We start from the raw sequence: 16,086 nt of genomic DNA, 5'->3' as shown, positions 1-16,086 counted from the left end.
TGCTGCTTGGGTTTGTTTTCAGCTTTTGAAGACTGGGCTGTTCAGGACACAGAAAGCTTCGGGAAGAGAGGAGCTGAAGGCTAGGTCACGCCTGGGAACACAGGAAGGATTCCGGCACCCGTAAGGTATCTGAAGTTAGAGTTGAATCGCCTCTCCTGCGGCAGGAGCCTGACCTTTGCCCCCTCTACGCCTCCAAGTTCCCTCCCACAACAATACCTCCCTCGTCTTACTCCTGCCCTCTGAGCCCTTAACCCACCCTAGATCATCCAACTTAAAGGCCTTCTCCTCGTATTCCCTATCGCGATGTCAGGCCTACCTTCCCGACACTGAAACTCTACAAAGAGACTTCGCTGACCTGTCAGCGGATCCAAAATGGCGGGGCCTAGTCCCAGGACCGGCAGCCGCTGCTCATGTCCAGCCCGGGCCCCAGAGGTGTCTCGGAGTGGCTCTCCCGGCTCTGATGGCAGGTAGAACAAGGGAAGGGGCCCGTTTCCTGGAAGTTGAGTCCGAAGTCACAGTAGGACCATGGAGTCGGCCGGGATGAGTCGGCCGGGATGGGCGGTAGAGCCGGCTGCCTTCCCTGTCAGCTCACTGACGTGGTAACTAGCCTCAGTCTAGCCCGCTGCCTGGTAACTGCGCGATCCCTGCCTGGCACAGCCAATCATAGCTTTGTACCATGAAAAGTGGCATTCCAGCTATCCAATCGAAGAAACGAACTAGGCTTCAGGAGGCGGGGAGTGCCTAAGGAGGCGAGATATCAAGGGAAAGAAAAGGGTAGGCAGGGGACAACCAACGGATACGAGGACTCTCTGACTGACAATTACAAAAGCCAATGAAAAATGAGGAGTTGTGCTGGGCGGTTGGAGAGGCGGAGTTAGGCCGAGTTCGGTTGCAGCGTGCGGCTCGGCAGTGGCTGCCGGGCATTATGGGGAGAAAGGCTACGATTTGCTGGAAAGGGGGCGGGGTCCTTTTTGAGCCTGAGCTGGCGGCCCGACTCCCCCGGGTCACAACCATTCAAAGTCACCTGAGCCAAGACCATGCCCCTTAAGGGATCATTCCCTTTCCAGGTAGTGCTAGGCTCCCTCCATCGTAGGGCCAGTCCGGCGATCTGTTTCCACCCTTCTCACCCTCGCTCCCCCGCCCCTCCCATCCCCACCTTCCCGTTTGCGTGTCCCCTGTTTGGCTTTTCATGGGTGTCTCGGTCCGCATCCCGTCTCTGTTTCTGCGTCATCTGCCCCATTCCTATCATCCAGAAATAGAGCAAATGGGAAATGACAGAAACCTTGTCCTCGTTTTACAGAGCAGAAAACTGAGGCTGGAAATGTGGTCCCACGTTCACGGCAGAACAGAGTGATAAACCCAAGTATCCTGACCCTCAGTCCAGCTAGCTGTTTCACTGTCACTCTCTACCTCCTATGCCTTAATCCTCTCAGGTGTGAATCTGGCTCTGCCCTCTCATATCAAGGCTCAACACTCGTTGTCAGCAGCCCTAGAGTACGCCCCACTCATGGCAACCCCATACACAACGGAAGGAAACGCTGCCCAGTCCCCATGACAGGCTGAGGATTTGACCATTGTGATCCATACGGTTTTCACTGGCTGATTTTCAGAAGTAGATCACCAAGTCTTTCTTCCTAGTTCATCTTAGCCTGGAAGTGCCTCTGAAACCTGTTCATCATCACAGCAACAGCAAGCCTCCACTGACAGACAGGTGGTGGCTGTGCATGAGGTGCAATGGCTAGGAAAAAAAATCCAGGTCTCTCACATGAAAGGCAAGAACTCTACCGTTGAACCACCAATACCCTCTTCGACAGACCTTACTTACCTGGTAAAAAAGCTAATCATACAGGTTAGACCATGTCACCAGTGGCAGGAAACTGAAGCCTTTTCTGTTTGGCTTAGAAATACTAAGCTGCCTGAGGGCTGGATGCCCACAACAGTCTTCACTTTACTGCCCGCCGCTGCCTCTTTTCCTTGCAAGAGATGACAGAGGTTACTAAGATATTCAGAATTACCTAGAGGTGAGAGTGTGTAGGAAAAGGACAGGATGAGTTTTCTCCTTGTAGATTCAATAGCGGAATTCCCAGCCTATCTGCTGAAATGGAGCCCAGGGGCTCCTGCAGACCTGAAAAAGGCGCTGGGAGGCAGTGAAGAAAGATATCAATTCTCTCCTCATTTCCTCCCATCTATGGATGACACAAACCCAAGGAACCTCCATACCTAACCCCATAGGAATGCAGTCTCAGGACCAGGCAACCAGGAACCATCCATGTGCTAGGATCCTCTAATTTGAAGAACCCATCAGACATGACATCAGACCTGAAGAACCTCTCAACAGCTCTCTGCACATGCACGTTGGGCTCCTAGTCTTTGGGCCCAGTAGAGGATCTTTCCTCTTTTACCCAAAGGGAGTCAGGGAAAGAAGATACAACCACCATAGCACTCCTTTCCATAGCACCTCTAAGCCATTTTCCTCTTCATTCAAAAACTGAGAGTTGATCTCCTGGACCTGTCTCAGATTGTGAGGTACTGGATAAACAATTGGAAAATCCTCTAAGTTAGCCAAAATTCCCTATCGTCCCATCTCTACTCCCATATACTTCCAGAAATTCATCAGCCTTGCCTAAAAATATGGGGTGTGATTGTAGGATAGAGATGAGGAGGAGAGGGATGACAATCCTCTAGTTCCTCCTACTCACCAACCATCATCTTACCAAGCAGAATATCTCCCTCTTAGATTTCAGTATATTTATTGAGTTTCTACATTATGCCTAGGGATAGAAATATGAGGACATGGTCCTTGCCCTCCTAAATCTCAGTCTAGTGGGGGACAATATATAAGCTGATCCCTTCAATATGGTGGCTAGGTAATAGAGGGTACCTGCAAGGAGGGTCACAGCAACAAGAGGCTAGACATCTGGCTCAACCCAGTCTGACTCCACACGCTCCTTGGGGCGTCTGTCCTGTCCCTTGCAACTCCCTAACCAGCAAGCACCAAGGTCACGCCTTGCTCACAGGACTGAACCAGGTACCACCAGGGGGAAGCCAGCCCTAAGAGGCTGGGAGAGCAGAGCCTGGGCAAGCTGTGGATGCAGACGGACAGGCAATCCGCCCACACCTCTGAGGAGAGCCCATTCGAAGCCCTGAGACTCAGCGGGAGCCTCCTTTAATTACTTGGGGTGGGAAGAATGATAGTTACTTGTCCAAGGTCACTCGTGTGGTTGGTAGCAGGGTTGCAACAGCCCATTGGTTTGTCTCATTCCAAAGCTCCGCTTTCTCGACGAAGCTACCTTCCTTGGAAGGGAGGGAAAAAAGGGAGGAAAGAGAGAGCAAAAAAGAGGAAAAGAGAAAGATGTGAGGAAAAAGAGGTGCAGAGAATCAACATGCAGAGGAGGAAGGAAAGGGGCAAATAGGAGCTAAACGATGGAGGAGAAAGAAGAGGAAAAACAGGCGAGAGTGGGAGGATTGGAGCAGAGACAAAAAGGCGGAGAGACGGACAGCGACAAGTGGAGAAAATCGGGGAAACTTGAGCGGCGGCAAAGTCTGAGCGCTGCAAGCCGGCGGCCCCTCCTCGCCGGTGCGCCCCTCCCATCTGGCGCCCCAGCGGCCCGCCCTGGCCGCCTTCTCCCCCCGCACCTCTCCCATTCGTTCGAGGTGGCGGCCCGGCCCCACCTAGATGCCCTCCCGCCCTAACTCCTCGGGTCTACCCGGCGCGCTCTACTCTCGCCGGCTTGGCTCTATCACAGCGTCCTTGCGGCAGCCGGGTCCCGGCCACGTGGGGAGGGGAGTGGCCCAGTTGCTGACGAGTGCCTCCGATTGGCCAGGGGGCGGGGTTCTTGGCTGTCCGTCGGCCGGACCCCTCCCCCGAAGGCGGGGTTTGAAGATTCACAGCTGGAAGGGGCGGAGTCCGGGGAGCGCAGCTGGAAGGGGGTGGGGCCCGACCCGCGAGGCTTGCTGCGGCGGGCTGGGGGCGCCCTGGCCTGCCATAAAGTGAATGGGCGCCGGCGGGGGGTGGCAGTCCTCGGTGAGGCTCAAGCTCTCCCTCCGCGAGTCCGGGAGCGCCAGAGCCGAGCGGCGGCCCGGGCGCAGGGGGGCGGCCCCCACCCAGGCCGGGTGCCCGGCCCCTGGCCCCTGCCTGCCCTCCAGACCGCTGCCGCCGCCGCTCCGCCGCCGTCGCCGCCGCTGCCGAGAATCTGCCTGCTGCGGGACACACTGTGAGTGCTTGACCATGCTGGGCGCAGGGTTCACAGGACCTAGGGCCAGGGCCGGACCTAGGGATCCCTGAAACTGGACCTGGGGCAGCTGGACTCGGGTGCCGGGGGAACAAGGCCAGGCTGGGATGGCGGACTACAGATCCGGGACAAGGACTTGGGAAGAGGGAAACTAGGGGTAAGGACCTGAGGGACCGGGAAGGGGAGACTCGGGGGACCCTGAGGGAAGCCGAAGCCCTAAACCCAGGACAGGGGCTCCGCTAGGCAAGGAGTAGGGGATTGGAAACCATTACCAGAAAGCGCCCTGGAATCTCGGGGCGCGGGGCAGGCGGCCGGGCAGCGGGAGGGTTTGCTGAGGTCCTGGCCATTGTGGCGAACTGGTCGCAGCCGCCCAGCATGGGGGCAGCTAGCAGCGCCTGATGCCCTTCGGTCCGGGCTCAGGCCCCTGGTCGCACACGCTTCCCTTCTTAGCTGTTCCGCAGTTGGGATGGGAGCTGTGTTGGGAGAGCTGGGCGGCGACCGGGTCAGATGGCCGCTGTGTGGGCAACAGGACCGAGGTTAGGCGGCTCGAGTGACCGGGCGGCGCGTCTGGCGTGTCCGGCTTAAGGTGTTAGGGCCTGGATAGGTCCCTGCCTGGGACCACTTCGGAATCGGACGGAATGTCAGCAGCGCGCGGGGCTCTGAGCGGACAGAATGTCCGGAGAGATGAGGTGGGTCTCGCCCAAGCAGGCACTGTGGCAGACAGCCAAATAGAATGTCCCTGGCCGGTGGCATGTCCGTTTACCCAGCAGCGCCTGTCCAGCTGCTGCGTGTGCGGTGGGGTGGGCTGCAGTGGGCCGCCTCGAACCCCAGCTTACCCTTTGCAAACTTGTTTCTGCTCTCCAGGGTCTTGAGAGGGGGGCAGAGCAGGGAGTGACAGTAAAGGTTGCAACTTGGCCTGGGGCTGGGGTCAGCAACGGATTATCCAATAAGTAAGATAGGCATGGGTTTAATTGTGCTTACTTACTAATCTGTAGTGCACAATTTCACACGGGGTTCACTATAGATTGTGCACTATAGATTAATAAGTAAACACAATTAAACCCATTCGTACCTTGCTTACTGTAAACTGGTGCATACCATATTTATTGGTTAATCCACCCCTGGGAGGGTGGCAATGGGAGACATTCTCTCTCCAACCCACAGTAGACCAGAGCATCACCCCAACTTCCTGAATTGAAATCTGAGGAAAGAAGGCCATGATGGAACTGCTAGTAGGAATCAAGACCAGGAAAGGAAGGAAGAAATGGCAATGGGAGGGTAGAGAGGAGCCAAGCACAAGCCCCTGACAGCCTCAGCTTCCTCACAAACTCAGAGTCAGCCGCCAATTCTGGTGCAGCTCCTCAGGCACCCCTAGACACCTTTCCCTGGATCCCAGCTCAGCTAGCTAGTCTCCTTCCCCGCAGGGGGCAGGAGCCCAGGCAGAAAAAGGGAACTGCAGCCTCTAGCCCCTTAGCAACAAACCCTGTGGTCCTGTTTCCCTTTTTGCTTCCTTGACTCTACCATCCTCATCACCACCCTGGTGGCTTAGAAGAGGTGAAATTCGGGGTCTGAGGTCCGACATGGGGCGTATATGACCCTCCAAGTCTGGTTGGGAAAGATGTCTCAGTCCTACCCAACTGGCCCCTTTACTTTCCCTGTGGCTGGGGGAGGGCCCAGACTGTCCTGGATCCATACAATGAGCACACACCCTAAACCCAGCTGAAGGGGACAGAGTAAAAAGAACTCTCTGGAGTCCATGTGAGTGAGAAAAACAACCCAACCAGGGAATGAGTTTTTATGGGGGCAAATGCAAGGCAATGTGTTTACCAATGAGTAATCTAAACAAGTGAGTCTCAAACCTTCTCACTCTCCACTCATGAGTGACTTACAATACATGCACCCCACACATATCCCTCCATGCCTCAATGTTTAAGTTCGCTTATCACCATCTAGGACATTGTTTCTCAATCTTTTTTTACCCCTTGCCCGCTTTTGGTAAACATAGAATCTCACCCCTGTTACCCACCCCCACAAGATTCTGATACTCTTTTCAGGGGCTTGTACTGTCATTGCCTTTGAAAATCACTGAAATTATGGGTGAAATGAAGGGTTCTGAGTCAGCAAAGGAATAAGGAAGGCATTACAGATGGCTCCCTGAGTCCCTTCACCCAAAGTTCTGCTTTGGACAAAAAAGATCAAAAAGCAATGGCATCGTAATAAAGATGATTGGAAACAAAAGAGAGAATCCTTCCCTACTCTTGCATACAACCACATAGCTGAGTGCATGTCTGGTCACTGGTCCTTAAAGAGACTGTCATGAACCGAGAGAAGGGTCAGACAATGGCCGGCAGAATTGGGAGCCAGGGTCTGCTGGAGACAGCAAATTTCAAAGCTTAGGCTTCTGGAAGGTGAGACAGGATGGAAATCCACAAAATAAGGAAAGGCCTAGATAAGCAGAAGGCTTGTTTGCTCCTAAGTCCTGAAACCGAAGATGAGGGGGCATCTGAACTGGAGTGATGCAAGCTCAGGATGAATAGGAAAACATTCTTTGGCACACAGTGGGCAGCAAACTTCCAGAGCTCATTTCCAGAGAGGTGGTAGGGGCAGGAAGTAGAAATGGAATCCTTCAGGGCCTGGGAGGGTCAGTGCATATCAGAGCCACAAATGGCTGCTGGGGTGGAGGAGGAGAGAAGTGGAAAGAGTCTGTCTGGTCCCTGGTCTTAGGAGAACTGGGTTCAAATCTCCTCTAACCATCTATTCAATCTTGTGCAGATTCTTGTCTTCTTAGAGTCGAAATGCGGATGACCATTCCTGCCATGCACGATGGTTGTTAAGAGCTAAATGAAATCATGTACAGTGAAACCTATGAGAGCCGGAACTCGACAGGACTGCTTTGTTTTTCCAGGTCTCTCAAGTTTTCTGCCTTTGACAGGGTGCAGTCTTACCACTTTTGTATTGTTCCTTTTAGTGGAAAATATTTGAGTTTTCCTTCTCTGACAGGTTTCTGCCTTACACAGGTTCTGGCTTTCACAGGTTTTACTGTATATGAAAACCATTTGCAAATGGAAAAGCACCATAGAAGTAAGAGGCATTATTGCTATCATTACACCCAAACTGTAAGTCCCTTGTAACTACAGAATCTTTGATTTGGAAGGGTGAGGTCTCAAGCCTTAGAGTTGTCTGATCACATGCCTAATCCAGCCACAGGAAAGTTCTTAAAGACAGATGGGACACCCTCTCATAGGCTTCAGATGCCAGCCATCACACCCTGTCTCCCTCCGGAAGGAGCTCTGGGAAGCTCCCCAAATGCTCCGCCTCTCTACCAGGCAAAACATCCTGATCCGATCCCTGTCTGCCCTGTGCTCAAGGATGTGAATATGAGCCTAGGATCCAGCCCAGCAAAGGGAGGGCAGGAGCAGCAGGCTGGAGCTGAGTAGAGGGGTGGACATGAGAGAAGATGGGGGCCACCTGAATCTTTGCTTTTTACTTTACTCTAAATGATGCCTCCCAGAGTAGGGCGAGGAGGCAGCAGCTAACCTGAAGGATTCCGTAGGTCCTGAGCTTTGGTGGCGGCGTCTAAAGTGTTCAGCCCATGGTCACCTGCAGGGACTCATGATAAAAGTGACGGGGAAGGAAAGGAAAAGAAGATGAGGGAGTGGGGTGAGAGAGAGAGCTATAGAAAGATAGGGAGAAATGGCTTTGGAAGCTCTCCCCACCTCTCCTTTTCCATTGTTGTCCCACCCTGAGGCCTTCTTTACTTTACATCTCTTAGTTAATAGTTTTCCCTGTCCAATCCATTCTGCTCATTATTGCCAAATAAAGATCCCAAAGATGCCACTTTTATGTCACTCCCATGCCCAAAACCTCCAGTGACTCCTACAGCTTGGAGCAATGCTTCTCAATAGGGAGTGGAGTGGGATGAGGGCAGTGCAGGACTGGGAAGGGCATGACACTGCTGGCTTAAACATGGCCCACTTTCCTGGTGCATTGATGTCACTTGAAGATGGGGGGGAGTTATTTTTATATTAAAATAAATGGGATTATAGTATGAAATAGAACAAAAGGCTGGAGACCTCATAGAAATTTCATACTCATGGCAGCTGTTTCAGGTTGTACTCCTAGTCTCCCAGAGTGAATGTTCTCTCTTACTGGTCTTAAGTTTGTTTGTTTTTTTTTTTAATGGAAAAACTGGAGACACTTTAGCCTAGACTATCAAATCAGAGGCCCTCTCAGCCTGACCCATTTTTCTCTCCTGATCTCCCACTGCCACACTGAGACTCTGGCCAGGCTAGGCTCCCACTGCCTTCTAAACCTACCAGCTAATTCCCAATACTACTGTATTGTTTAGAAGGCCCTGTCCCTTCTCTGCCTTTCCAACTCCCAGCTCAGCCATACACTTATATTCTCTGAGCCCCTAAAACTTGATACCACTGTACGTGGGCTTCCATCTCTCTGATCTTCCACAATCTGAGACTCAGGCCCACGCAGCCCATCATTTCATCCTGTGCTCTATTTGCTTCCTGGACTGTAGTCTCCTAGAAGTTAGAGTCTGTGCCTTGCCACTCATGGGGATCCCTCTTAGCACCTAACACTTGCTGAAGGAAAGAAGAAACGAAGGGAAGGGAATGGTGGGGGGACCCATTTCTTTGATCCCTGATTCACCCCTTACTAACTTAAGTGGATCAAATCATCGCTGCCTCCACTTGAGTCTTGGAGTTTCATTTTGGATCTGTGAGCCTTGTCCACAGCTGTCTTCATTTGTTCTCATTTGTGCACTGCAGTTCAGTTGACCAGACAGGCTGGGTATTCATCCTCCCTAATGAACATGCATCCATGCACACTTAAGGACCACACTTCAGTTTCAGGTTTACAGGAGGATTGTTCCATACTAGTTTGGAGCTCTGGTTTACACCTCTTCCCCAACTTGCTGCTTGCTGAGCTAAGCTTCATCATCACAACTCCAGCCTCTCTTATCTTCATCTTCATTCAGCTCCTGCAAGAGAAAGGTTTTCTACCATTTAATTTCCAGGTTGTGACCCCTGTTTTGGGCATTATTATTGCAACCACTTGGGGGATCTCTAACTGTGGCCCTGGTTTACCCCTCTAGCTTCAAGATGAAAGCAGGCCCACATGGCAGTTGTCTTCTTGCCATGAGCTTGTGTCCCTTTGGAAACCATAGCCTCCTCATTGTGGCCTCTCCGGCTTATGATAAGCTCTGCTCTCCATCTTAATATATCCTGGATATTTTGTTCTGGCTGTAGCCCATGACAGGCTGTACTGAAGAATCAGAGCCCACCTGTAGACTCTGTAATCTCCCTAGGGCTGGGATTGCCACCCTGACACCAGTGGGGCCTGGGCCATACAGCCCCAGCAGAGTGTGTTAGAAAGGCCAGGAGTAGGGCAGGCAGCCCTCTGCCAGAGCTGGACTCATCATCATTGTTATCTCTTGATTCCCTTTGGCCCTGCCTGGTATTTCCTATCAGCATCAACCAATCCTACAGTGTCCAGACCTAGTGCTGTCCTTATCCACCAAGAGAAACAAAGTCCCTGGCCTCAATCCCAACTCCCAGCTTCCTGACCTCCAGCAGTTTGGGGGAGCTTAATCCTAAGCCAGCCTGTCTGCAGCTTGGACAACAGCTTGGTGCCCCCCAGCCTTTGCCTGACCAGCCCGCCTAGACTTGAGTCTGACAGAGGCCTGTGCCCCCACCCCTTATATCTCTCTATTGTCTGCCTAGCTTTAGCCTTCCTTCCTTCTGTTTTCAGTTTCATGACTAGGGCTCTTCTCAACCTTGTCCCCTCTTTCTGCTATTACTAACCCATTTAAGAGCCTGAAGGCTTCTTTCTTTCCTTTACCAGTCCCTGGTCCCAAAGTGGTTCCCAGCCTGGGTTACTCTGCCCATTTTGCTGCTACTTCATTAACTGGATCCTCCTTTGTGTTCAGGACAGAGTTTATAACAGACGTTTACATCTCTCTCTAAAATGCACTGTTAATAATTGCCATTGAGACCATTACGACTCATGGAGACCCCAAGTGTGCAGAGTAAAACTGCTGCATAGGGTTTTCAAAGCTGTGACCTTTCAGAATCAGATCACCAGGCCTATCTTCCGAGGTGCCTCTGGGTGGATTTGAACCACCAACCTCTGGCTAGCAGTTGAACACTTAACCTTTTGTGCCACCCAGGAAATCCTTCTAAAAATACTCACCTCTATTCACCAGAGAAATTCTTCACTGGGAGATACAGGGCCTAGGAGGAAGACGGGGAGGTGAACCACCCAAGCAAAGACAGAGATGAGGATTTGATATTATTCACCACTCTATCCTCAGAACCTAACTCAATGACCAGTGGATAAACCAAAACCAAACTCACTGTCGTTGAGTCAATTCCAACTCCTAGTGACCCGATAGGACAGAGCAGAACTGCCGGGTAGGGTTTCCAAAGCTGTATATCTTTATGGAAGCAGACTGCCACATCTTTCTCTTGCAGAGTGGCTGGTGGGTTCAAACCACTGACCTTCTGGTTAGCAGCCAAGCGCTTTAATCACTGTGCCACCAGCGCTTCTTGCCCAACTGATAGAAGGTAGTAAATATTTGTTTAATAAAAAAAAAAAAATTCTTGGGTAGAGTTTTACCCTATCTATTATTACACGTTATGTTTTATTTAAACCTTATAACAATACTGAAGGTAGGTAGAGAAGGAACTATAATCTCCCTTTTAGAGATGAAGAATATGCCCAGAGAAGTAAAGGAACTTGCCAAGTTCACATAGCGAATAAATTGGGGAACCAGGATATGAGCACAGATCTTTTGATTTCAAACCTAATTTCTTTGGGCTATACCAGTTTAAATCTCCTAAGTGGAGCTGGGCAGTGTCTATCCTCTCTCCTCACCCAATCTTCTCGCTCCAGCATTCTCATGCCTTCTCCCCACTCAGAAAAGTAGGCTCTTTCTGGCAGCCACTGAGTGTAGACCACTCCCGTGGCCCCCCTTGGCCTCCTCCTTCCCCCACACAGAGTCTTCAGTTCCTGAGGCTGAGAGCTGAGGTTCAGAGGGGCCAGGAAAGGGAGGGGGGAAGGGAATGGCTAGCTCCAAAACAGCCCAGACAGCTGTCCCTGTCACAGAGAGAGGAGACTGTGTGACGGCGTGTGTCTGTCTGCCTGAATATGGGAGCACATGTGTGGGAGAGTGTGTGTTTATGTGCCTGTAGCTCCAAGTCCAAGTGCTTATTATGTCTGAGTGGGGGCCCATGTGTATCTGCATGTGTGTCTGTCTGTCTCTGGGAACACACAGCTTGAACTCTGCTTTCTCAGCCTCATCTTTTACTCTAGCCCTTATCCCTCCTCACCCTGTCTCCTTCTGCTGAAATAGAGGGTGAAACCAAGATCCAGGTATGGAATGCTGGGGAAAGGCGAGTTTGGAAAATTGGAAGCAGAAGGGAAGGATGAGTGGGGATGGTGAGATTTAACTTCCCCCACTCCGCACACACAGGCAAACCCAACTGTCCCTCTTTTCCCAGCTCTGGGTTGCTGGGTACTGCAGTGGCCTCTGGAGAAGTTAGGGGGCATGGTTTGCAGTTTGAGGGCATCTTGGATATGAAGTAAGGGGACACTTCGGAGCGCCACTCTTTCCAGCTCTCAGTTCTAAGTCTTCCTCCCTCGTCTTCCCAGCTGATTTGGGAAGAGTTGCTAGTCAAGGCTGCAACAGGCCCCTCCCAAGGGCATCTCCCTTCCATCAGAGCATCGGAGTATTGTTGGGCCTAAGTTTTCCAGCCCCAAGCCTCTGGCTCCTGACCTCAGACCTGGAAAGGGAGGTAAGCTGAACCCACCCCTACCCCTAGCCTGACTTCTCCCCTTCCTTCCCTGTTTCCCTCCAGCCCTGCCTCTCCAATCCCAAGAAAAGGTCCAAAGTCTAGTCTCCTCTGCCTGTGGAAAAAGCAAAGACTGTTTCTCAACCTCCTGTTTCGACCTCTGTCCCACCCCCAACCTGGCCTGAGGGGGCGGTGGGCAGCTGTGATCTCTGAGCTGGTTAAAGGGGGTATTACCATGTGCAAATACAGGCTGCTGAGCCTCCCTGAAAAAGGCTCCTAATAAATTCAGAGCAGCCAAGTGACACACATCTCAATCTAGGCTAATCCGACACATTAATGCCACCCTGCACAGCCTGAATTAAGCCCCTGCTAAAGGCGAAGGGGTAGTGGCGGCAGGTGGACCCCTTCCACCCAGCTCTCCAATCCTGTCCTTCTGGCCCTAGCCTCCTCCAGTTCTCTGACCAAGAGCCATCCAGAGTCCTGAGCCCTATTAGTGCTCTTTCCTCTTCCACCAGAGGGGTCCCAGGAGAGGCAGCCGGAAAGGAGCCCTTGCAGGGGAGAGGGCCCCAAGACAGTTCCTAGGCAATGTCAGGCTAGATTTGGGATAGAGAGGATGGGTAGGATGGTGGTTTTAAGAAGCTCATACCTACTGCCTGGGCTGGGCCTAGTAGAGGCCATGCATGAGAGTAGAGCCATGACTGGTGGGATGCCATGTATATCTGGGCAGGCATAGGAGCAGACAGGGCCCAAGAGCCCAGTGCTTTTCAAACTTGTTTTGATCCTGAGACTCCTTCTGGAGAGAAATCAAATGAAATCTCTCCAGAAAGCATAAACAAAATAGACAAGAGCAGAGCTGCCCTAGGTGAAGCAGACCTAAGCAAGACCAGGCTACAGTTCTAGCCCAGCCCCTGAGAGTGTTTCCGGGTAGTAGTACCTCAAACAACTTGAAAAAGCAAACCAAGAAAAAGCATTAGCTTAGGAGTCTCACAGGTCTGGTTCAGATCCCATTTCCACTACTAACAAGCTCTGTGACCTTAATCAAGTTATTTCAAGTCTCAGGTTCCTCACCTGAAAAAGAGTGCTAATACTTAATCTTGATGCATTCTTGTGAGGATGAGAAATAACGAGGTAAAGGCACATAATACTCATTGCTGTCAAGTCGATTCTGCCTTATAGCAACCCTATAGGACAGACTAGAACTGCCTACATAGGGTTTCTAAGAAGCAGCTGGTGGATTTGGCTGGTGGATTCAAACTGTTGACCTTTTCATTAGCAGGTGAGCTCTTAAGTACTGTGCAACTAGGGCTCCAAAGGCACATAATAAGTATTCATAAATGATAGCCATGATCATTTTCATGGGAGAAATACCAGACTTGTTTGAAAATAAAATCTAATCCAGGGAAAATGAATGACAGAGGTTTGGGTTGTGTCTCCAATGTGATTAGCTAAGGGGCATGTTGAGTATATGGGGCTATTGTGAAGTTTTTTTAAAGATGTGACGGTGTTGTATATGGTGTGCAATAGTGTACATTTTCTTTAATTCAATAAATGTTTATTGAACGCCAACTGTATACCAGGTACAGTTCTAGCTGCCCGGCAGTGAACAAAGTCTAATGTATATATCTGGGCATAAAAGCTCTGAATATAAGCTCTTTTCCCCTTAGGCTGCTATTTGCCCATTCTACTCTAGGGGAACCCATTCGGCTGTATGGCTGAGAAAGGAGGCAGGGAATTTAGGGCGAAACACAACTGGAAACCGGATACTCCTGAGATTTTACCCCCATTAACATGGTCTGTGTCTTCTCTTCCCTGCAGATCCCTCCCTCCATGGAGTTCGGCCTGCTCAGCGAGGCGGAGGCCCGGAGCCCTGCCCTGTCGCTGTCAGACGCGGGCACTCCGCATCCACCACTCCCAGAGCCCGGCTGCAAGGGCCAGGAGCACAGCGGTGAGCGCGCCCCCTTCTGGGAGTGGAGGAGATACAGCTCAATCCCTAATGGGGGTGGGACCTCCAGGTGGAAGCCAGGGGTCTGGGTGAGGAGGACCCTGAGCAGAGGGAGCCCAAGCAGGCCTGGCGCCCTGTGACCGACCCCCAACCCCTGGCCCCAGACTCGGAGAAGGCCTCGGCTTCGCTGCCAGGCGGCTCCCCAGAGGATGGCTCTCTGAAGAAGAAGCAGCGGCGGCAGCGCACGCACTTCACCAGCCAGCAGTTGCAGGAGCTGGAGGCGACCTTCCAGAGAAACCGCTACCCAGACATGAGCACGCGCGAGGAGATCGCTGTGTGGACCAACCTCACCGAGGCCCGAGTGCGGGTACGGCCAATGCTGACCCCACCCTGACCTCCCTCTTGAGGTCCCTCAGCGGGCAGCTTCGGAACCCGCAGCCGGTTGTTCTGCCCCGCCTGCACAATGCTCACGTCCAATACCCACTGCCCATGCACCCCTACCGCTGTCACGCGTCCACTTCTTGCCACCAACCCTCAAGCTCTGCCCTTACTCCCACCCTCCCGCCGGACCGCACCTTTCTTCGCCCCTGACGCCGTCTGTTGTTCCTCGCTTCATCCCTTCTTGACCCCATCCTACTTCTTTCCCCGCCCCAATACCCTGTCGCCCCTGCTTCAGTCCTCCTTCTCTTGAACCCCTAACCCCACCCCCACCCCGTCTGACTGCTCCGTGATCCCCAGCACCGTCTCCAGCCACCTCACCTTATCTGTCCTCCGCCAGGCCCTCTGCCCTCCCCTAACCCCCGCCTGGGTGCCCGCCCCCCAGCCGCTCTGACTGTGTCAGCCAACGCCGCTCCCCCCACCGCCGGCACTGAGGGTCTTTCTCCCACTCCCGCAGGTATGGTTCAAGAACCGGCGCGCCAAGTGGCGCAAGCGCGAGCGCAGCCAGCAGGCGGAGCTGTGCAAGGGCGGCTTCGCTGCGCCGCTCGGGGGTCTGGTGCCGCCCTACGAAGAGGTGTACCCCGGCTACTCGTACGGCAACTGGCCGCCCAAGGCGCTCGCCCCGCCGCTCGCCGCCAAGACCTTCCCGTTCGCCTTCAACTCAGTCAACGTGGGGCCTCTGGCCTCGCAGCCCGTCTTCTCACCACCCAGTTCTATCGCCGCCTCTATGGTGCCCTCGGCCGCGGCCGCCCCCGGCACCGTGCCAGGGCCCGGGGCCCTGCAGGGCCTGGGCGGGGGCCCCCCTGGGCTGGCTCCGGCCGCCGTGTCCTCGGGGGCAGTGTCCTGCCCTTATGCCTCGGCCGCTGCGGCCGCAGCTGCAGCCGCTTCCTCCCCCTACGTATATCGGGACCCGTGTAACTCGAGCCTCGCCAGCCTGAGGCTCAAGGCGAAACAGCATGCCTCTTTCAGCTACCCAGCTGTACCCGGGCCGCCTCCGGCCGCCAACCTCAGTCCGTGCCAGTATGCGGTGGAACGGCCCGTATGAGCGGCCTGGGCTGTGGATCACCCCTAAGGGTGGGGGCGATCGTTCACAACCTCCCCGGACTGGGGTCGTCTTGACTGGCTTGCCCCAACCCCAGGGTCTGAGAAGAGTGCTTGGGCAGCTGGGGGGCGGCCGGCTCAGGAGAGGGCCTTCCCCTTCCCAGCCCTGAGGGACCTACACACAGACCAAGCCCTTGGGACTAAGGCCAGGAACAGGAACCCCAGAAGCCAACTCACTCTTGGCCTATCCCGCCTTCTCCAGACTCCATTTCCACCGTTTTCAAAGATAAATCAAATAAACGTGCGCGGACTGTCAAATGTTTGATGACTGAGAGTTGCGGTTGGGCCCTCTCCCAAACGTGAGCCTCATCGTCCCCGATTTTCTAAGGGAAGTCTGGGCCGAACTGGAGCGAGGCGAGGGTTCAGGCTCCTCGGGCTTTAGCCCCTTCAACCTCCCCCAAGATGGGAAAGCCTGGGGATTTCTGGGGTAAAGTGTGTGTGTGTACGTTTCCAAGGAGCCCTAGTGGCAAGTAGTTAAGCGCTAGGCTGCTAACTGAAAGGTGGGCTATTAGAACCCGCTCAAGATTACAGCCTTGGAAACCCTATGGGGCAGTTCTACTCTGTCATA

At 53.1% G+C, this 16,086-nt stretch overlaps 1 protein-coding gene across 1 annotated transcript; it reads left to right on the top strand.

Moving 5' to 3' along the window:
- Nucleotides 1-4,061: 4,061 nt before the first annotated feature.
- PITX3 (paired like homeodomain 3) lies at nt 4,062-15,776 on the top strand. The gene is made up of 4 exons (XM_004370076.1): nt 4,062-4,214; nt 13,853-13,982; nt 14,144-14,346; nt 14,875-15,776. The coding sequence occupies exons 2-4, from the start codon at nt 13,865-13,867 to the stop codon at nt 15,460-15,462; spliced, it is 909 nt and encodes a 302-aa protein (XP_004370133.1). The 5' UTR covers nt 4,062-4,214; nt 13,853-13,864; the 3' UTR covers nt 15,463-15,776.
- The last annotated feature ends 310 nt before the right edge of the window (nt 15,777-16,086 follow it).

The sequence above is a fragment of the Trichechus manatus genome, unplaced genomic scaffold, assembly GCF_000243295.1.
Source record: "Trichechus manatus latirostris isolate Lorelei unplaced genomic scaffold, TriManLat1.0 scaffold00007, whole genome shotgun sequence".
Lineage (NCBI taxonomy): Eukaryota > Metazoa > Chordata > Mammalia > Sirenia > Trichechidae > Trichechus > Trichechus manatus.
Note: the sequence above shows the minus strand (reverse complement) of the source record. Positions and strands in the feature narration are given on the sequence as shown.

What these genes read in the sequence shown, in the direction of transcription:
- PITX3 (XM_004370076.1), top strand. Translation starts at nt 13,865, where the DNA reads ATGGAGTTCGGCCTGCTCAGCGAGGCGGAGGCCCGGAGCCCTGCCCTG. An exon ending in CAAGGGCCAGGAGCACAGCG is followed by an intron (nt 13,983 to 14,143) that starts GTGAGCGCGCCC and finishes CCCTGGCCCCAG; the next exon opens with ACTCGGAGAAGGCCTCGGCT. An exon ending in TCACCGAGGCCCGAGTGCGG is followed by an intron (nt 14,347 to 14,874) that starts GTACGGCCAATG and finishes CCACTCCCGCAG; the next exon opens with GTATGGTTCAAGAACCGGCG.